At 41.0% G+C, this 17,606-nt stretch overlaps 1 protein-coding gene and 2 long non-coding RNA genes across 3 annotated transcripts; all 3 read left to right on the top strand.

Annotated features, from left to right (window-relative positions):
- Positions 1–2,408: 2,408 nt before the first annotated feature.
- LOC143186084 (glutamate receptor ionotropic, kainate 2) lies at positions 2,409–11,233 on the top strand. Its single transcript, XM_076389487.1, has 16 exons — positions 2,409–2,524; positions 5,251–5,359; positions 5,662–5,820; positions 5,893–6,074; positions 6,159–6,316; positions 6,398–6,539; positions 6,726–7,025; positions 7,362–7,580; positions 7,735–7,941; positions 8,031–8,115; positions 8,639–8,915; positions 8,997–9,195; positions 9,955–10,180; positions 10,498–10,613; positions 10,739–10,888; positions 10,975–11,233. The coding sequence occupies exons 2-16, from the start codon at positions 5,290–5,292 to the stop codon at positions 11,155–11,157; spliced, it is 2,673 nt and encodes an 890-aa protein (XP_076245602.1). The 5' UTR covers positions 2,409–2,524; positions 5,251–5,289; the 3' UTR covers positions 11,158–11,233.
- Positions 3,197–4,143, top strand: LOC143186085 (uncharacterized). Its single transcript, XR_013003002.1, has 2 exons — positions 3,197–3,267; positions 3,703–4,143. It is a non-coding gene; the product is annotated as an uncharacterized LOC143186085 (long non-coding RNA).
- A 5,056-nt stretch (positions 11,234–16,289) lies between the features above and the next one.
- Positions 16,290–17,059, top strand: LOC143186264 (uncharacterized). The gene is made up of 2 exons (XR_013003034.1): positions 16,290–16,478; positions 16,611–17,059. It is a non-coding gene; the product is annotated as an uncharacterized LOC143186264 (long non-coding RNA).
- Positions 17,060–17,606: the final 547 nt, after the last annotated feature.

The raw sequence follows: 17,606 nt of genomic DNA, 5'->3' as shown, positions 1-17,606 counted from the left end.
TACTTCAAGTACTTCACAAGTATTTTTCTTGGAAAAGAAAAGTTTGAAATGATTTTTTCTTATAAAAAATTCTTTGATACTAATGTACAAGTTTTTTGAACTTTTAAACTCTTTTCTTCGCCTTTTTATGGTCAGTATATCGTTTTTTATACATATACCACTTCCAGAAACTTATTTTTTTAAATATTTACTTGCACCACTTGCAACAGTGTTTAATGTGATTATTTAATTTATAAGAAGCAATGATAATAATTATTAAGTTCCTTTTACATTATATTTGCCATCAAACGAACTGCTACGCTTCGAAATGCAATTATAGTCAGTAGTTTCCAGAAATTCTGCCTTCAGGGGATTAAGTCAGTCAGTGAACAGACGCCAAGCGCGTCTGATGAATAACAGGTTACTATCCACTAAGAACTGAACAGTATTAATTTCAGTCTTCCTTCTCGTAAGATATAAACAAGCTCCAATGTTCTGCCGCAGGTGTTTGCCTGATTTTACGAATAACCAATTCCCTCGCGCAGGTAGATCAGTGTAATGCAATTAACATCAGCGTCTTTAAAGTTCGACATTCCACAGTTTGTGCGACACTGAGCACATGGAACTCACGACGTCGATCTTCTCCATTTTACGGAGTTTCGAGCGATTTTTTTTTTTATTCTCCATCGATGTTCGTACAGTGGAATCAGAATTGTTAATCGTACAAACACGGAGCGTTAACGACACACATCGCGTATTACACGTTCTCTGTAAATACTGTCTGTATCGCGTACACTGCGTTCACGTCGTAAACGAGTTTGTTAACGAGCCTATTGATTATACTTCTTACGTAAGGTGTACTACCGAGCATCATATTAAACGTGAATAAACTCATCGTCTGTAAATTCTCACTGGACGTGTGTCGTGTTCATTCGAAGGTGTGGCAAGTATTCAAGTTAAAGGTAGAGCAGAGACTAAACGAAAGAAAACGAGGTAGAATTGAATTACTCAAGCTTCCATTGCTTCTTCAAATTGATACGATGAAAATGGTGAGATTTTTCGAGATCTCGTATTTCGAAGTCCTGTTCCATTCCATGGTATCTCCAAGGACCAAAGTTTGAAACGCTTAAAATTTCAGGCAAGCAAAGATTTAATGTTTCTTATACCCTCTACGTGAACTGCACACTGCCGCTGTTTAATTGTTCCTTAATTTTACCAGTAATTATCGGAGCCTTCGGGGCTCGTCAAAGTTTGTCGACGATTAGATATCCCCGACGATTCCTCCACAGCAGCTCCGCAAACGTTCGCTCTGTACAGGTCGGCTGATTAACCACAGACTGTCGGCTCCTTCGGCTCAAACGAAAGATTATTCCACGCGTAATGTACTTAACGCGGCCCCCATAATCCCGTCGTTGATTACGATAGAGAAACTTGTGGCTTTAAAGCATCACATAATTGATCCCCGGGAAGTTCTACTTTTACATCAATTGCCGTAGCCTTCACTCTTCGTTCCCTTGATTAGAGAACTAAATCCCAAACCGCTAACGTAACTAATTCACTAATGTATCCAAGTTCCAAAGCTTTTGCTTTACCTTTGGCCTATCCCAGAATGCCAAGCTGGTCATTTAATTTACTTCAGTTCCCCCTGGAGTATGTCCATCCTCCTTTACGTCTTATCTTTGTTCGCCAATCTGCATATCTTAATCCTCTGTGCGTTCGGTTAAGCACTGGTTCGTTCTGTAATTACTGTAGTTCGTTCTGTAATTTATCGTGGAGGCTAACTTGCATATCTTCTTATGTTCGTTTGTGCGGTGATGATAAACCGAAGTCTAAATGGGCTCCAAATGTTAAGTACCGAATGTAGCACAGTGGATTTGAAATATACGGGGAAATAAAAATTCTACCACTATCTGTATCCTTTATTTCACGACCTACTTTACTTTCTCCTCTATTCTGCGTTTAAATATGTTCTAAACTACTGTTACAGAATGAAAATTCACGTTTCGTGATACCGAACGAGGGATTCCACAGGAACGAAGTACTTTTATAATCAAAATTCATATACTACGCGCATACCCTTACAGTTCGCAACATTTATACCCATCGTACGAAAATATAGCCTGTCTCTCTTAATTTTTGGTCCATGAGGTAACAAATGTCTCTCATAAAACGCTGTTGTCATTTTTCGCTCTCTCGCATGCTCGCTCCAGAATGGAAGATCCTTTAACTTCAGCAGTGACCTAGATTCGACAAAAAATGAACTGCAAATTCTTCGAAGGAATTGTGGATTCGCTACGAGCAGCGTGTCGTTGGAAAGTGTCGGCGACGCGTCTAACAATAAGTCAAGTTCGAGCCAGGCACCCGCCATGTTACGGTGTACAAATGAATCCAAGAGCTTTTGGAAGGGAGGCCGCGTGTGCGCAGTGAAAAGCCATTCGAGATGTGGCGTTCGGAATTAGAGTGCATGCCGCGACGTTCGTTCTGAAAAGCACGTTTATCAAACTTCTGTTCCAGGTGAAAGAGCTGTGTATAATTGCAACTTTAGGTAAGTCCCACCTCCTCTCAGCGACGCCTGCTTCGACCCCTCTTAACAATGAACCCCCTGTACCCTAACTGCTTTGTTCGAGCATGACACAAGAATTTTGACGCTTCATATTGGACTGTGGTTTCAATTACCACTTTGTGCTTCGAGAAACTCCCTAACAAACACACAATTCTCCTCTCCCAATCAGTTTTAGGCTCCCTTGTTCGACCAAAACTAGTCTCCCCGAAAAGGGACCCTTACTACTGAAATTTCTCACATTTGCCTAACTCCTCTCAAGAAGAAAATTCCAAGACTCAGCAATCGCTCCAGTCCACACATTCTGAATACCAAAGCTCCCAGAATCCTCGAGTGTCTCTCCAGGAGTGCTCAGATCGAAACGTTCTAGATCTGTGGCATTGAAAACAGTACGTCAAACGACAGCCAAACCACGGAGGAGCTCGACGGCAGAGCTTAAGGAGCGCGAACAACTAATTCTCTGAAAGGCGGAATTAAACATGGAAATTCTCGGCGAGGAAACTTCGTCGCGCGCTAATTCGTCGAAAACTATGTCACAGAGCTTAAGCGACAAGCGGCAGTCGGCGACGACGGTCCGCGTCTAAATATAACGGCGTCGTAGCGCGCACTCAAAGATTTTCGTCGGTTTTTCGAGGCATTGGCCGACCGTGGCACATGGCACGTTGACACGCGCGCCGACGACGCGATTCACGTCCACGTTCGAAGCGTCACTCTCCTCGGTGCACACGGTGCGGAATGACAGCGTGAAAGGACGCATGTGATTAGAGGAAAGAAAGATATAGAGGGAGCGTTTGTCATTTTTGCTGAGGGAAATTTGTGGAAGACCAATATGGCGGCTTGTTGACGCGTTAACAGGTTCAGCCTTGTACCAATAAATGAGAATAAAGCGACTCTGTCAAAAAATTGTCAGATTAGTTTTGTCTATCGTTAGGAATATATAATATAATTATTAAAATAAAACGTATTTTATGAATACATGTCCTAAAGACAGCAGGAACACAAGATCCTTTTCTACAGGTACACAAATTTAATTTTAATAAATTGATAGAGGACTGATATTGTACAAATTGTCCTCAAAAAAATAGGCTGAAACAAGGAAATGCTCTCTCTGTCTCTTTTTCTTCTCTAAGCGCATAAAAACGAATTTAGACTTTTCACTTTAGATGAAACACAGATGAAAATAACCTTTGCACTTTTCACTGTGAATGAATCATCCACGATGATCACCCAAAGTGAAAATTCTAAATTCGCCTTGGGCGTCGAGCACGATGGATGAATGAATGAAAAAGAACGCGTCAGACCACGTACGTTGGCAAAGTGACAGTGGCGGAGGCGATACTTTGAATGCGCGTGTTCGTCCCAAATCCACGACTCCGAAATTATACTGTCACTCCGATTCCTGTTTGCATGGAGGGAAGGGTATTCCAAAGGAAGGCGTCTTGAGACTTTCCTTGAGAGTTGGCCTGTTGCCTTTATGCTGATTTTGTGGAAATCTTGATGGGAACGGACTTGGTAACTAAATACAGTCATGTTTCTTATATTGAAGCTCTCAAGTATGCACACGTATATATTGAGGTAGAAATATGGACAAAGAAATAGAAATAGAAAGCAATAGAAATATAGACATTTTTTAAGATGGTATTTCAGCTGACAAAGTTTGAGTCTCATGGACAAATTTTTTGAAGTCTTGTGATTTATGAAGTAATTACTGGGTATAGAAAAAATGGAAAATTGTAATAGTTTAAAATAAAATTCAATTAACATTAAAATTTTATTTTGCTTACTATTTTATATTTATAGTCATTCCTTAGAAATAGTGCAGATTGAAGTCACTATAAGTGCAATATAATACAGTTACTGAATTTCTGATCATTATTTTCCTAAAACTCAATTACAAATCTTCTAGGTACCTCTGTTCTAGCTGACTCAAGTTCCATTTCTTTCCTCTGTCAAATAAACTTACTTCAATACTACCAAATTAACATCTTCATAACCCAGAACTTCGATCCCCCTTCCAAATAAAAAACCTTCTCAAAGCACGGTGTCCAATTAACGAGCTCGTTTCGAGTTACCATCAGAACCGTTATTTTTACTCGCGTTATTTTTGCTTCTCCACACAAACTTCGTCCTCATCTGCTCAAGGAAGAGAACTACCCAGCTATAACGTCTCCCCCTCCCGAAAACAGAGCCGCAAGGGGAACAAGGCGATCTCAAGCAAACGAGCGAGGATTTGACAAGCACGAAGCCTCTCTTTCAGTGACTTCAAATAAATAGCCGAACTCAATATTGGAGGATTGATTCTGGACGGGTCTAAATATTTACGCGGGCCGAGAATACGAGCGTGTAATGCTTTCCGTTTGGTTTACACAACGTCGCGCGGTTAAGTGCTCGTTCAGGTTCCCAGCAGCTCTGTTTGAGCCGCTCTCGCGCTGAATCGTGCGTGCACGCCATCTTATTGCAAATAAATCTGCGCCAGGCTGTTCGCTGCCTGTCTTTGAAGCTGATCACGTCACATTCGATAGTGTTCTGAGGATGTAATAGGCAATCTGCAAATTTCGATCCAATTAGACTGAACTATGTCCCTACATCAGGGGTTGCCAAGTCAGATTGGCTTTGATCATTGCAAACATTGCGTCTCCTAATTATCATATGATTTCATGAACAAACAGCTGCGATTAGATCCTGTATATTTCGATATTCTTTTTTAACAGGTGATCATCGTCATCTTATGAACGTAGAACGATGATAAGATGCTGGTCAAGTGTCTTCCACTGATCTTCTTCTCCTGCGCGTTGGGGTTCCCGAAGAAGATTCACATAGGTGAGGAAAATTACGTAACTGTCACGAGTTTTGTTACAGTATTGTCTCGATACAAGTCCACCACTTCTAACTAGTTACATGCACAAGGGACGTAAAAAACTCATTTCTGAGATAAGGTTACCTTTAACAGCTTGAATTTGCCTTTCTGAAGTCGAGGACAAGGTAAATTGAAAGAATAGTTCCAAGGGGATTTGAGTGTCCATCGAAGTTATAGGGAAACAATACTGTAAAATTCTTATTCCATAAGTGTAATATTAATAGAAACCACTGAGAGAGGAATACATTGTTCGTTGACTTTTTAGGAGGCTTATTCGACTCTGGAGATGAGATCCAGCGGACCTTCGAAACGTCAGTGAAGACAGTGAACAGAGAGCGCCATGAGAACCCAGAATTCGCGAACGTGTTCCTCGTGGCGGAGTCTAGCCAAGTTAACACGAACCCCTTTGAAGTGTCTCAACAAGGTACTGTGCCATAGTGGCAGCTTAATTTTGTTACAAGCCCTTGAATGTAATAGACCTCTTCGAAATATTCAGTATGCAACTTGTTCGAGATGGGTGTCGTTGGGATCTTTGGGCCTCAGAATAAAATCACCGCGGAACACGTGCAGAGCATGTGCGACACCATGGAGATACCACACATTTATACGAGATGGGAGCCCTTGCAAGTTCGTGGCAAAGGAATAAACCTGTTCCCACACGCGGAAACTCTGTCGATGGTAAATAGAATTGGTGAAATAAATAATATTCACAGTTTATGTATTGTATTGTTTATGACTATTTTAAATCTACTTTGTTGGCAGATTTTCAATCAAATGATCACTGATCTTGAATGGAAATCCTTCGCGATATTGTATGAGGGTACTGACAGCTTGATTCGCACACAGCGATTGCTGGAACGTTGGGACGCACGGGGCCACACAATATTTTTGTACCATTTGGGGAGTGGACCAAATTACAGGTACCAATATTTAATTCTTCGATATTTTCTTAAGAAAAAGACGTCAGATCATTCGATACTATAGCCTGAAATTCTGTTCAGAAAAATAATGCGAGAGATAAAAGACGCGGAAATCGAGAACATTATCATCGACTGTTCCATCGATCTCCTCACAGAAGTACTGAAACAAGCACAGCAAGTCGGCATTATGTCGGAGAAAAACAAAATCATAGTGACTTCAATGGTAACTTCCACATTATTACTAGACCGGAGATTTTTATGCATTTATGAGAAATCTGAATCTGCAAAAATGTATAAAATGCATAAAATGCAATTGATATTTCGCATAAATATCCGCAGTCTAATCATTATTTTATCACACAACGCATAACACTCTATTCAATTCAAAGTGACTAAATATTTCCCCCAGGATTTGCAAACTATCGACCTAGAACCCTACCAATTCTCAGGGGTGAATTTCACTGGGGTACGTCTGATCGATCCTGAGAACCCCATCGTAACAACTATCATAGAGAAGCATAAACACGAATGGGGACTGGATGCTACTCAGCTACGTGTCGAGCCTGCCCTCATGTACGACGCTGTGCAACTTTTCGCGAGAGCATTCAAACGTTTAAAAGATGCCATTAAGGGTGACGTGAAACAATTACCCTGCAATGGCACTTTGAGCTGGGAGCATGGCGAGAGTCTGAGCAACTTTATGCGTATGGTAAGACTGTCGTTTCTTGACTTACTACTTTACCTATCTGTCTTAATATTTATACTGAACAAAGCAAGCAAGCTAACTGCTGAGCACTCAAACAAGTTACTAAGAGCGACTTGTAAATTCAGTGACATGCAATTAGAAGAGTAGTTAATTCCAGAGATTACTGTATTCTTTACTTTCATTTACGTATTTCTAGCTTTCACGTTCAGTCATCAAATAGTTTGCATAAATTGAATATAAAAAGCAAAAATCTTTGGAATCTCAGTATATAAATTTAATAATCCTTCGATAATAATCCCTGGAGGGTCACTATATACTGGATTCACTGATTATTTTCAGGGCGAAATGGAAGGCTTGACCGGTTTGATAAAATTGGACACGGCAGGATTTCGCAGCAACTTCCAATTGGACGTGGTGCGCGTGACGGAAGAGGGTCTGAAGAAAATAGGAATATGGAACAGCACGAACTCTATCGAATGGCTGCCAGAGACTCATCCTCCTAGCTCGGATCCCGAGCTTACTCTGCAGAACAAGACGTTCATCGTTCTGATAGCCATCGTACGTACAGAAATAATAATCTGAACACTGTCCTCCTCGCAAACTCTCTTACCCTTTCCAGCGCATAATTAATAGGACAGAAAAATAAATGAAATCAGGGAAATAGGTACTAATTCTTCGGTATTATTAAAATGCTTATTTCTGCTTCTTGTAGAGTCATCCGTATGGTATGCTGAAGGAATCCGCCGATATGATGACCGGAAATGACCGTTACGAAGGATTTGGTATCGATATCATTCAGGAGCTAAGCAAAATGCTTGGTTTTAATTACACCTTCGAAGTTCAGGCTGACAACGTTTACGGATCCTATTCGAAAAAAAGCAAGAAATGGACGGGAATGCTGGGGAAAATAATGGCTGGTGTTAGTTACAGTAACGTTCACATTGAGGCACACTGTAATTAGAAAAAGGAAACGATTGAAATACGACATCCGGTGCAATTATGTTGCAGGAGGCTGATCTGGCCATTACCGACTTGACCATCACATCCGAACGGGAAGGTGCCGTGGATTTTACGATGCCTTTCATGAACTTAGGTACTTTCACTTTTTGAAATCGAAAAAATTGGACCACCTATTCATTCAACATTTTAATTCGGATAATTAGAGGGTTTGATTGTTTCCTGCGCTAATAATAGAAATACAATAAAAGCTTGACTAATACTAAAATTACTTCAGAGTCAAACTGGTATCAAATGTTACAGATTATAAAAAATTATTCTACTTGGCAAAGTAAAACGAGAATAAAAAATCACGAAATTGCGTTTGAGGCTTTGCTTCGCCTAAAATGCGCCAGAAATGTGTCTGACTGGACTTATTCTACTGACACCGCTGTGTCTGACTTGGCTACTTCAGAGTGACAGTAGAGTACGCTCGAAGTCAGACCTGTAGGCGTTTCTGTGTCAATAACTCTGAGACTAAGCCTCAAAAGCAATTTTAGAATTCTATATTTCCGTCTTATCTTAGCAAGTAGAATCACTCTGTCATATTTCTGACATCTGTTGTCGAACACCCTGTATATCAAATTTCTTTTTCACTCTGACAAATGTACATTTTTCAGGAATAAGTATTTTATACCGAAAGCCAACGAAAACACCACCCAGCTTATTTTCCTTCCTGTCGCCGTTCTCGTCAGGCGTCTGGCTGTACATGATGGGAGCTTACATATCCGTGTCAGTGCTACTATTCGTGACTGGAAGAATATGCCCGGCTGAATGGAATAACCCTTACCCGTGCATAGAGGAGCCTGAGGAGCTAGAGAATCAGTTCACGTTCAAGAATTCCCTGTGGTTCACAATTGGAAGTATTATGCAACAGGGTACCGAGATAGCGCCAATGTAAGTATAATCCCAGTGCATTATTTAAAAAGCAGCAGTGTCTCTAGTTTGAGATATCGTTGAAGTTTCGGTAATCGACAGAGGACATTCAACGCGAATGATAGCAGTCTCCTGGTGGTTCTTTTGCTTGATCATGGTGTCATCCTACACGGCCAACTTGGCAGCGTTTCTAACTGTCGAGACATTGGTATCGCCTTTCTCGAACGTCGACGAGTTGGCGAAGAAGAAGACCATTAAGTACGGTGCCAAAGCTGGAGGCGCCACTTTCAACTACTTCAAAGTAAGCGTTCCATTACTTACAGTACAGAGAGGAATATTAGTAAATTTGAAATGTACAGGAAGAATAACGTAGTTGTCAGTAGCGACGAATTTTGCAGGACCATTACAGCACCAGATGTACTTGTTTCAAATGTAAGAGATATTTGTTAGCTTCCACTTGTCGTTGTTTTAGTATTGCCCTCTGAGTATATCGAGAATATTAATATAGATGCTTTACTTAACCCTCGATTATTAACCCCTGTTTAAAAAAATTCTGACAGGTTGTCTGAGAAGTTACAGTAAAGAATATAATAGTAGTATAATTATAAGGCTACTCTACTGATAAAAATTTAATACAAATTCTTATTAAACAATCTCTCAGACGTTCCTAGTTTCGATCCCCTCCACCCCCACAGTGTTCATTGCACCAGCATAGAAAGGCCCAATTTGTCAAGCTTTTGTTATCTAAACGTGTACACTTAAATATATCTTAGACAATACTTCAGTAAATAATATATTAATATTACACGTCAAATCGATAGTACCCTAGATCAGAGTGCCCCCTTTAACGATCTCATACGTTTTCTGGCAGATAAATTACTCTTAATTGAAATGGTTCGTCGTTCGATGCGGTAACACGAAATTCACTCGTTTCTAAATGCCCCTTACTAACTGAAAGAAAGCACAGACTGGTAGAGAATCAGAGTCACACGTCAGGTAAATAAAAACTGGAATCGGCCGATCTAATTCAGTTTTTTGAAATAATTATGACCATTGCAAGGATTCCAATTACTCGACGTACAAGGAGATGTACGAGTACATGCTGGAGAACGCTGACGAGGTCCTGCCTCCTGATAATGACGCGGGCTTGAAGAAGGTGCTCAGAGAGGACTATGCGTTTCTGATGGAGTCGAGTTCCATAGAGTACATAGTCGAAAGATATTGCAACGTGACGCAGGTGGGTGGACTCCTCGACGCCAAGGGGTATGGAATCGCCATGAAAAAACGTGAGTTATCGTTGCATACGTGATTCTCTATTTTAGTATTTCTATATCTGACAGCCAGACTAACCCAAGTCCATTTTTCTCAAAATTGAGTTGCTTACAGGATCTTACTGCTTTTTCTTCGTTTTATTAGAACAGGTATTTAGTTAAGTTACGTTATAAGTGAAAGAAATTTAATAGTACAGACTACTTCCAATACTATGTTAGGAAATGAGTAATTAATCATATTTGTGTTTCGACTCTCTTGAAAAATAACAAGAAAGGACTTGGGTTAGTCTAGCTCTCAAGTACAGATTTTATAACGATTTGTGTCACTCTAGACTCACCCTATCGCCATGCTTTAAACACTGCCGTGCTGAAACTACAGCAGAGTGGCTTGATCACGGAGCTAAAGACGAAATGGTGGACTCAGAAGCGAGGAGGTGGAAGATGTCGGGTATGTATGAGGCTAAATTTGAAATTTAGATTCTGGCAATTTATGAAATAATTTTTAGTTATGTACGAAATGTATGGAATTATTCTACTATGAAGTAGAGAAGATAATGTTTGAATAATATGTAGGAGGATGGTGGAGGAAGCGCAGCAGAGGAGCTGGATCTGGATAACGTCGGAGGTGTCTTCCTGGTATTAACTGTGGGCGTTGCATTGTCCTTCTTCTACACTTTGTTTGAACTGGTTTGGGAAGTTTTCCTTACGTCTAGACGCGAAGATGTGAGTATGATTAATAAATGTAAAACACTATAATTTTAGCATAGAAATAGAATACTGAAATTTCTGCACTTTTTACTGTTTACCAGATTTCTTTCAAAGAAGAACTGATGGCCGAAGTAAAGTTCATCGTTAGGTGTAGTAACGCTTCTAAACCAGTAAGGAGAAGAAAAGGATCGTCTAATAGAAGTGGAGAAGCTAGCACCAGAGGTTGCACACCTCCCTATGGTTTCATACCTGCAATTAAAACCTCGAGCCCTGACGATAAATAATGATAATAATAAAGTTAATGGAAAAAGATCATAGGAGAATATACGCGTGTAAATAAAATTCACCGATTTATTTTGACATTAATTCTGATGATTTAATGCAACGTCCTTGAGACTCTAATATAGGACTTCTGCAACCTTCTAATGGTGCGTATAAATGAAGCGAGCGAATACTCATTTTTCCCCCACTTAAGGGGGAAACATATAAGTGACACGAACATTCTTTCAATCGATTGTCGAGTTTATTCACCTATAATAATTGACTTTTGCTGAAGATGAAAAAGGACGAGCGTTCGCTCGCTTAGTTCAAACGCATCATAAGACAAGATTCCATTTTTACTCTTTTGGTAATTAAATTCATACGAACATTTTTTCAAGCCTCTACAGTTTATGTGAAGAACGTATAGCTATTGCAAAATGTACTGTGCGATTAATGTAAAATGGTCCATGCATGGAATTCTGATTCATTTTTAAGGATTGTAAAAAGAATAATAGAATAACAGAATTATAAAAAGTAGAAGCAAAGTGAAATCTAGATTGTAAGTAGAATAGTCCAGTTTTAGACAGACCACCGATCACTGCAGAAATTCAGACTTTTCTATATAAATTTCTACTTTTACAAAACACTGCAGAAAATCAGAGACTTTAGATTGTTCAAAAACAGATATTACAAAAGAATTAATATTGCGTTTAATACAGGGTGTCCTAAAAATACAGACACTTCCATCTTCAAGTCTCGACTCCCCAAACATGTACGCGTTTATAAAAGTTTCTTTGATCGTATTTCACGATTTATATTAGCAGCAAATTACCACCACTGTTTGTAACGCACTCTGTATATGAACCTTCTCACGGTAATTGTGTTTGATAACATCCGTTTAATAGGAAGCCGTTAACGCGATCCGGCGAGTAGTTGTAAATAACATGGACCGGAAATATCGATTGATCGGTGAATTAGCTAAATGAAATACGCGGATCGTATTGAATAATAACACTTTATTAAATTGACGCCTGTAGAAGGCGAGGGGGAGTAGAGAAATGAGTAAATGCGAGACCCATAAAATCTACTGGCGTTTCGAATTGAACTATAAAAACTTCGTTTTGTCCTTGTTCTGGTGTAAAACAGGGTCGTAAAAGGAACTTCACGATCGCATAGACATTCTGGTTTTTCCGGTTTAAAGCTATCTCCGCCGCCTATCGTCAATTTTCTTCGGTCTGGAGCGAAAGGGGGGAAAAAAAAGCACAGAGAGAAGGCGAAGAAGAAGACAAGGAGTATTGGTTCGAGGATCAGGATTCTCTGTGCGACGAACGTTTCACGAATTAGCGATTTGTCGTTTTACAGCCAATCACAGTTTTTCGTTCGACGAGCGTTCTTTTTTTTGCCACGAACGAGCGAGCAGTTTAATAATTGCATGATAAAAACGGCGAGTAGAGTGCTGCTATCTCCTACACCGACGAGAGAAGCGTCTGAGACTTTTATCGGTAAAGTAGCGGCCGAATCTCGTTCTCAATCGTCGATACGAATCAGGCGTTCGTGGACGATGAGACGCTACTCGCGCGATAAAACGAGGCTGATACGTAAAACCATCGATCAGCTGCTGAATAATTCATTCCTTGCCTTGGAGCGTCACTGAACTTGAGGCTTCTACTGATTTTACATTATGAATTCATTAACTAATACAAGATATACCATATTTACTTTCTCTTCCCTAAAGATTCTCTAATTTTTGGTCTACACTTCAATTCAAAGAAACTTACTTTCATTAACAGCTAAATATATTATTTAATAATTCTCACTTTCCTTTTAATTGAGAGAGTACTCTCCACAGCGTGAATAAATCCACATTTTTACACGTAAATTTTAGGTCTATGCTTCAACTCAAAGAAAGTTATTTCCATCATCAGCTAAATATCATACTGATTAATTCTCTTGGAAAGGCTGTTCAAAAATTCTGATTTCCCTTTTAATAGAAAGAGTACTCTCCACAGCGTGGGTGAATCCACATTTCTGCACGACAGAGACCTCAGGGAACCCCTCGAGCCGTCGTTTACAGTGAAAGACACTACGTGGCTGTCGGAAGCATCCTGAAGTGGCCAAGCGGGCTGACGAGTAAATTGACCAGCTAGAGGCAAGTAAAGCAGCTATCCGCCACTCAACATTACGCTTTCAGTGGAATTTCAACGAGGACAATGGCCATCGCTTGCTGGTTCTTTTGTCTGACCGTAACCAGCAGGTATGCATCGCCAATTTCACTGCTTTGCAAACCCTTGAAAACCCGTGTGAAGTGGCCCTTCAAAATTGCTGAATACCCAGTGTACCGAGACTGTAATATTAAACAACGCGAGGAGAAAAAGAAAGCAGTGCCTAGCTAAGAAATAAAATCTCGTGGACCGAAACCAAAGAAAAACATAAAGACGAAGAAAATACGAAAGTGTTCACGGATCTCGAGAGAAGCTTTGGATCTAAGCAAATGGTTATGACCCTATATCTTAAGATCCCACGTTCTCGCGCGTCGTATCGCATTCTTTTATAGGGGCATCCACAAAACAGCACGACGCAACTTTAGATACGCACGCATCCAATCAAAACTATCGCGCACGCATAAAAGAAGGCGCAGTAAAATGACAAGTTACATTTTACGTGTGATATAAACGCGTCTATCCACGCACATTACAGCAACGTAAAATATTCCTCGAAGACATCGAATTCACACTGGCTCCGTGACTGAGTTTCCAGGCAATCCACTTTGCCTACCTATCGCTCGGAACACCCATAAATTAGCTTGTTAATCGGGGAGGACGAGTTACCTCGTCACGTGGAAATTTAATGCCAGCGCTACAAAATCAGAAAATATAGTGTTATCCTGCGATCAGCTTTTATTATAGATGAGGTGATATAATTCGTATTTAATATTCAAGATTTATAGCCAAGAGGTGCTACCGCCGTCCATTTATTCTGGTTTACCTTATACAGTAGCGTCCCTGAATAATCCAATCACTCGTTATGCCTCACCAAAATCACCCGATTTGAATCCCCGGTGCAACAAACGCCACTTCTCCGCCGTTACGGGACATAAACCTTGGCTTCAGGTAGCCAATGCGAAGCGCCCGCGGCGAGTACGCCGGCGAGAGAAAAAGTTAATTGGAATTGGCGCAACCACTGCGACGACCTTTCCCCCAGCGCGAGCCGCCGTAAGGTCAAGCGGCGATAAAAATCGCGAGGGTCGCGAGGCACGATCTACGCTCGGCGAGAGAGGAGCGTCGCCTGCTCCGATCGTTCTACATTCCTCCCCCCGTCCTTTCTCGCTGCCGAAAGCCACGTTTAATGCCTCGAGTTTACGAGGTTGCAACCGAACCGATGACACAGACACTCAGGAATCCCGAGTCGCCGAGGGCCGACACAGGGGACTTTCTATGCACCGCCGCGTCGGCCCACCTTTATAGACGCACCTTCCAGGCGCCTATTCAAAGGTACCATCGAGCCACCTTGCGTCGATGGGGGATACGTGCCGCTCGTGAGGTAGTATTAAAAGCCCATTAAACGGACCGACATGACATATGGCTTTGTGCGTATGCGGGCGACCCTTGGCGATTCTGCTCGCCGGCGAACGAAACTGCCCGCCTGCCTACTACTTGCCGCTGCGCGCCAATAAAACCAGAGGGAAGTGGCAGAGGAGTATCTGGTAGGCCTCCGTTCAGCCCCTCTGGATCGTAACGAAACGATGCGTAACGAAATTCGACGGCGCGCGGGATGTAGCGAAATAATGTGGGGTGTAACAAATGTAAGGTAAATGTCCCAGTACCTGGACGCTTCAGATGCTAAATGTCCCAGGAGGAGATAGGTATGAAGTGGACACTGGTGTCTGTCAGTATAATGGCCTCTTCTACTGAATGGGTAGAGTAGGTACGAAACTGGAGCAGTTTCTGCTGCTTGCAGAGAGTACTGCCACGAAATTTACATATTTGTAGGATCTATGAAGCTTATAGAGTTAGAAAGGGGCTGAGTCTGTTAACACATGGCTTTTAGGTTAAAAGATTCCCATTCTACTCTAGTATTATTACATGAAGTGCAGCTTATAAATCTGGGTCTCTCTTCCTATAAAATTTTCAGAAAATTATAGATCAGACTAAACCTCCAGCGACTGTAGTACCATAACATAATAGAATTATAAATGCTCTGACCCTATCATACTATCTAAATACTTAACACCCTTCTAATTTATTTTCCTGAGGCTTACTGTATCATTATCCAGACCCATGATCTTAATCTACAAACAGGGAGATCAGCATACGCTTCTGGAATCCAAAAGAACGCAAACAAAGAAGGGAACTTGTCTTCGGCATGAAACGAAACGGAATGTGACGGGAGATGCAAATATCTGGACCGTGTGCTGGTATCTGTGAAATGCGTGCATCTGCTTTTAGTAACCGAGCCTCGCGTTTGCATCGAGGACAGAGGCTCAGATATATCCAGATTATCCGGTTCTTTATTGTCCGCTTATTTTAGATCATTCCACCGTGTTTGCACGTAATGGCGGTTAGTTGACTCCGCGTATCATCGCGTCTCAAAAGATCATTGAGCGTCTCAATTTAGTGGGTTACACGGTTTTAAAAAATCAAGATCGTGAAATTTCGTTGATAAACGTAGAAAAGTGTGTCTTAACCGAGGAGAATAGAAGACAATGGATGGCCGAGAAATCAATGGCGTCGTACAGCTATTCACAGGGATAGAATGGTGCGTTAAAGTTCTATTAGCATAGTGGTTTCAGCATTAAAACATGGACATAATGTTTTTCTAAGATTCCTTCGAGTTTATTGCAGTTCATAATACTTCAGGGTTAAATTCACTCTTCGAGTAATTGGAGACTAAATTGACTATGAAAGTAGAATACTTATGTACTAAAACTGGATTATGAAACTAGAGGATTTTAGTATCGAAGATGTCGAAGGGCTGAGTATTAGGAGCTGAAAAGCGAATAAACCAAAGTATTGGAAGATTCGTAAAATAAATCTTAAACTCGGGACCTACGTATATCAAACTTCACAGATAATCGAAGTGGGAAGTTAAAAAGAGTAAAGAAATAAGAAGACCAGGGCAAAGAACTACAGTTACAGAATAATAGCTTTTGAAATAAATGTTGCTGAAGAGGATGAAGACCAGAAGAGAGCGAATTCTAGAACACTCGAAAGCCCAATTCCACGGTGATTTACATTCACGCGAAGCGTACGGTAACGAACTTAAACCTTATCTCTCATCCAGCAGCTTTAATTTATCTGTGCACGCAAAATCCAGCAATCAGAACCAGTTTTTCTTCTCAGTCTTGGTACGTGTTATGCTCGATATAAAAATTAATACTCATTGTATTTCACGGAGTTAACAAGGTTGCGTGCAAGTCGAAAGTAATCGGCTCCTCTTTTTTTCTCGGGCTTACTACGTTTCTGGCGTCGGAATGAAGAAGGGTTCAGGCTGCCGCGAAGATTCAAGGAGGAAGTGCCGTGAATACTTCAGTTAACGACCGCTGCTTTGCATAGGAAGAACCGAAGATCAGATTAAGAAATTATTGCGAGCACTCTCTCGAGGCGACTCCTTCTAACAATTCCATTCAGAAATGAAAAGAAAATACTGCAGCGTGAGACGAGGACTGGCTCTTAAAGATGCCGAGGTCACACGTTGTTTGTTCGCAGGATGCGCCGACAATTTCTTCCCATTCGTAGCCCACTTTTAATGGGCCACGTTTATATACGCGACAACGGTAGTTAGTAACTCTGACAGACTAGTTTGTTCAGCGATTTCAGGGACGCATACAGATGCAATTTTAATAATGCCACCCATTACAACAGCCGACGTGGGTTTATTTACTTAACGTAATGAGAGAGCGAGGCGTTGCTTCTTGCACAGCTTTCATTGTAGCGATGTCTATTTTCGAGGGAATGGAACTGTGACAGAAACTGTGAACTAAGGTTTCCTCATTTGCGTCAATGATTTATGCAAAACGATCATTTTCTTAGAAGAGCATAGACCCAATGAACGTAAAGAAATTAGAAGACTCAGAGGACTCAGGGAACCTGAAGAGTCTAAAGGAGTCAGGAAACCTAGTTAACCTAAGAGCCTAGGCAATTTCATAGTCTATGGAAGTAAACTACCAAGTTAACAGCTGCCATTGTCAATTCACGTTCCAGGCTTCCGTTTTCGAAGAAAAAGAATGGAGCGACGTGACAGATAACAAATTCAAGCAAGCAGGTCGCATACGTCAACCGCAGGAGGAGAAACGAAAGGAAATGGAGATCTGGAAGAACGAAACAAGATTAAGTGGCAGACGATGTGGACAATACGACGCACGTCGTATAGTCGCGAGTGTAGCCTGTCACGTTGTCACGGATGTCGCGTCTCGCTTCTGAACTGTATAAATCGATCGTGCGAAAAATAAGTTCGAAAGGATTTCCCCTTGCAC

The sequence above is a fragment of the Calliopsis andreniformis genome, chromosome 12 (assembly GCF_051401765.1).
Source record: "Calliopsis andreniformis isolate RMS-2024a chromosome 12, iyCalAndr_principal, whole genome shotgun sequence".
Taxonomy (NCBI): domain Eukaryota; kingdom Metazoa; phylum Arthropoda; class Insecta; order Hymenoptera; family Andrenidae; genus Calliopsis; species Calliopsis andreniformis.
Note: the sequence above shows the minus strand (reverse complement) of the source record. Positions and strands in the feature narration are given on the sequence as shown.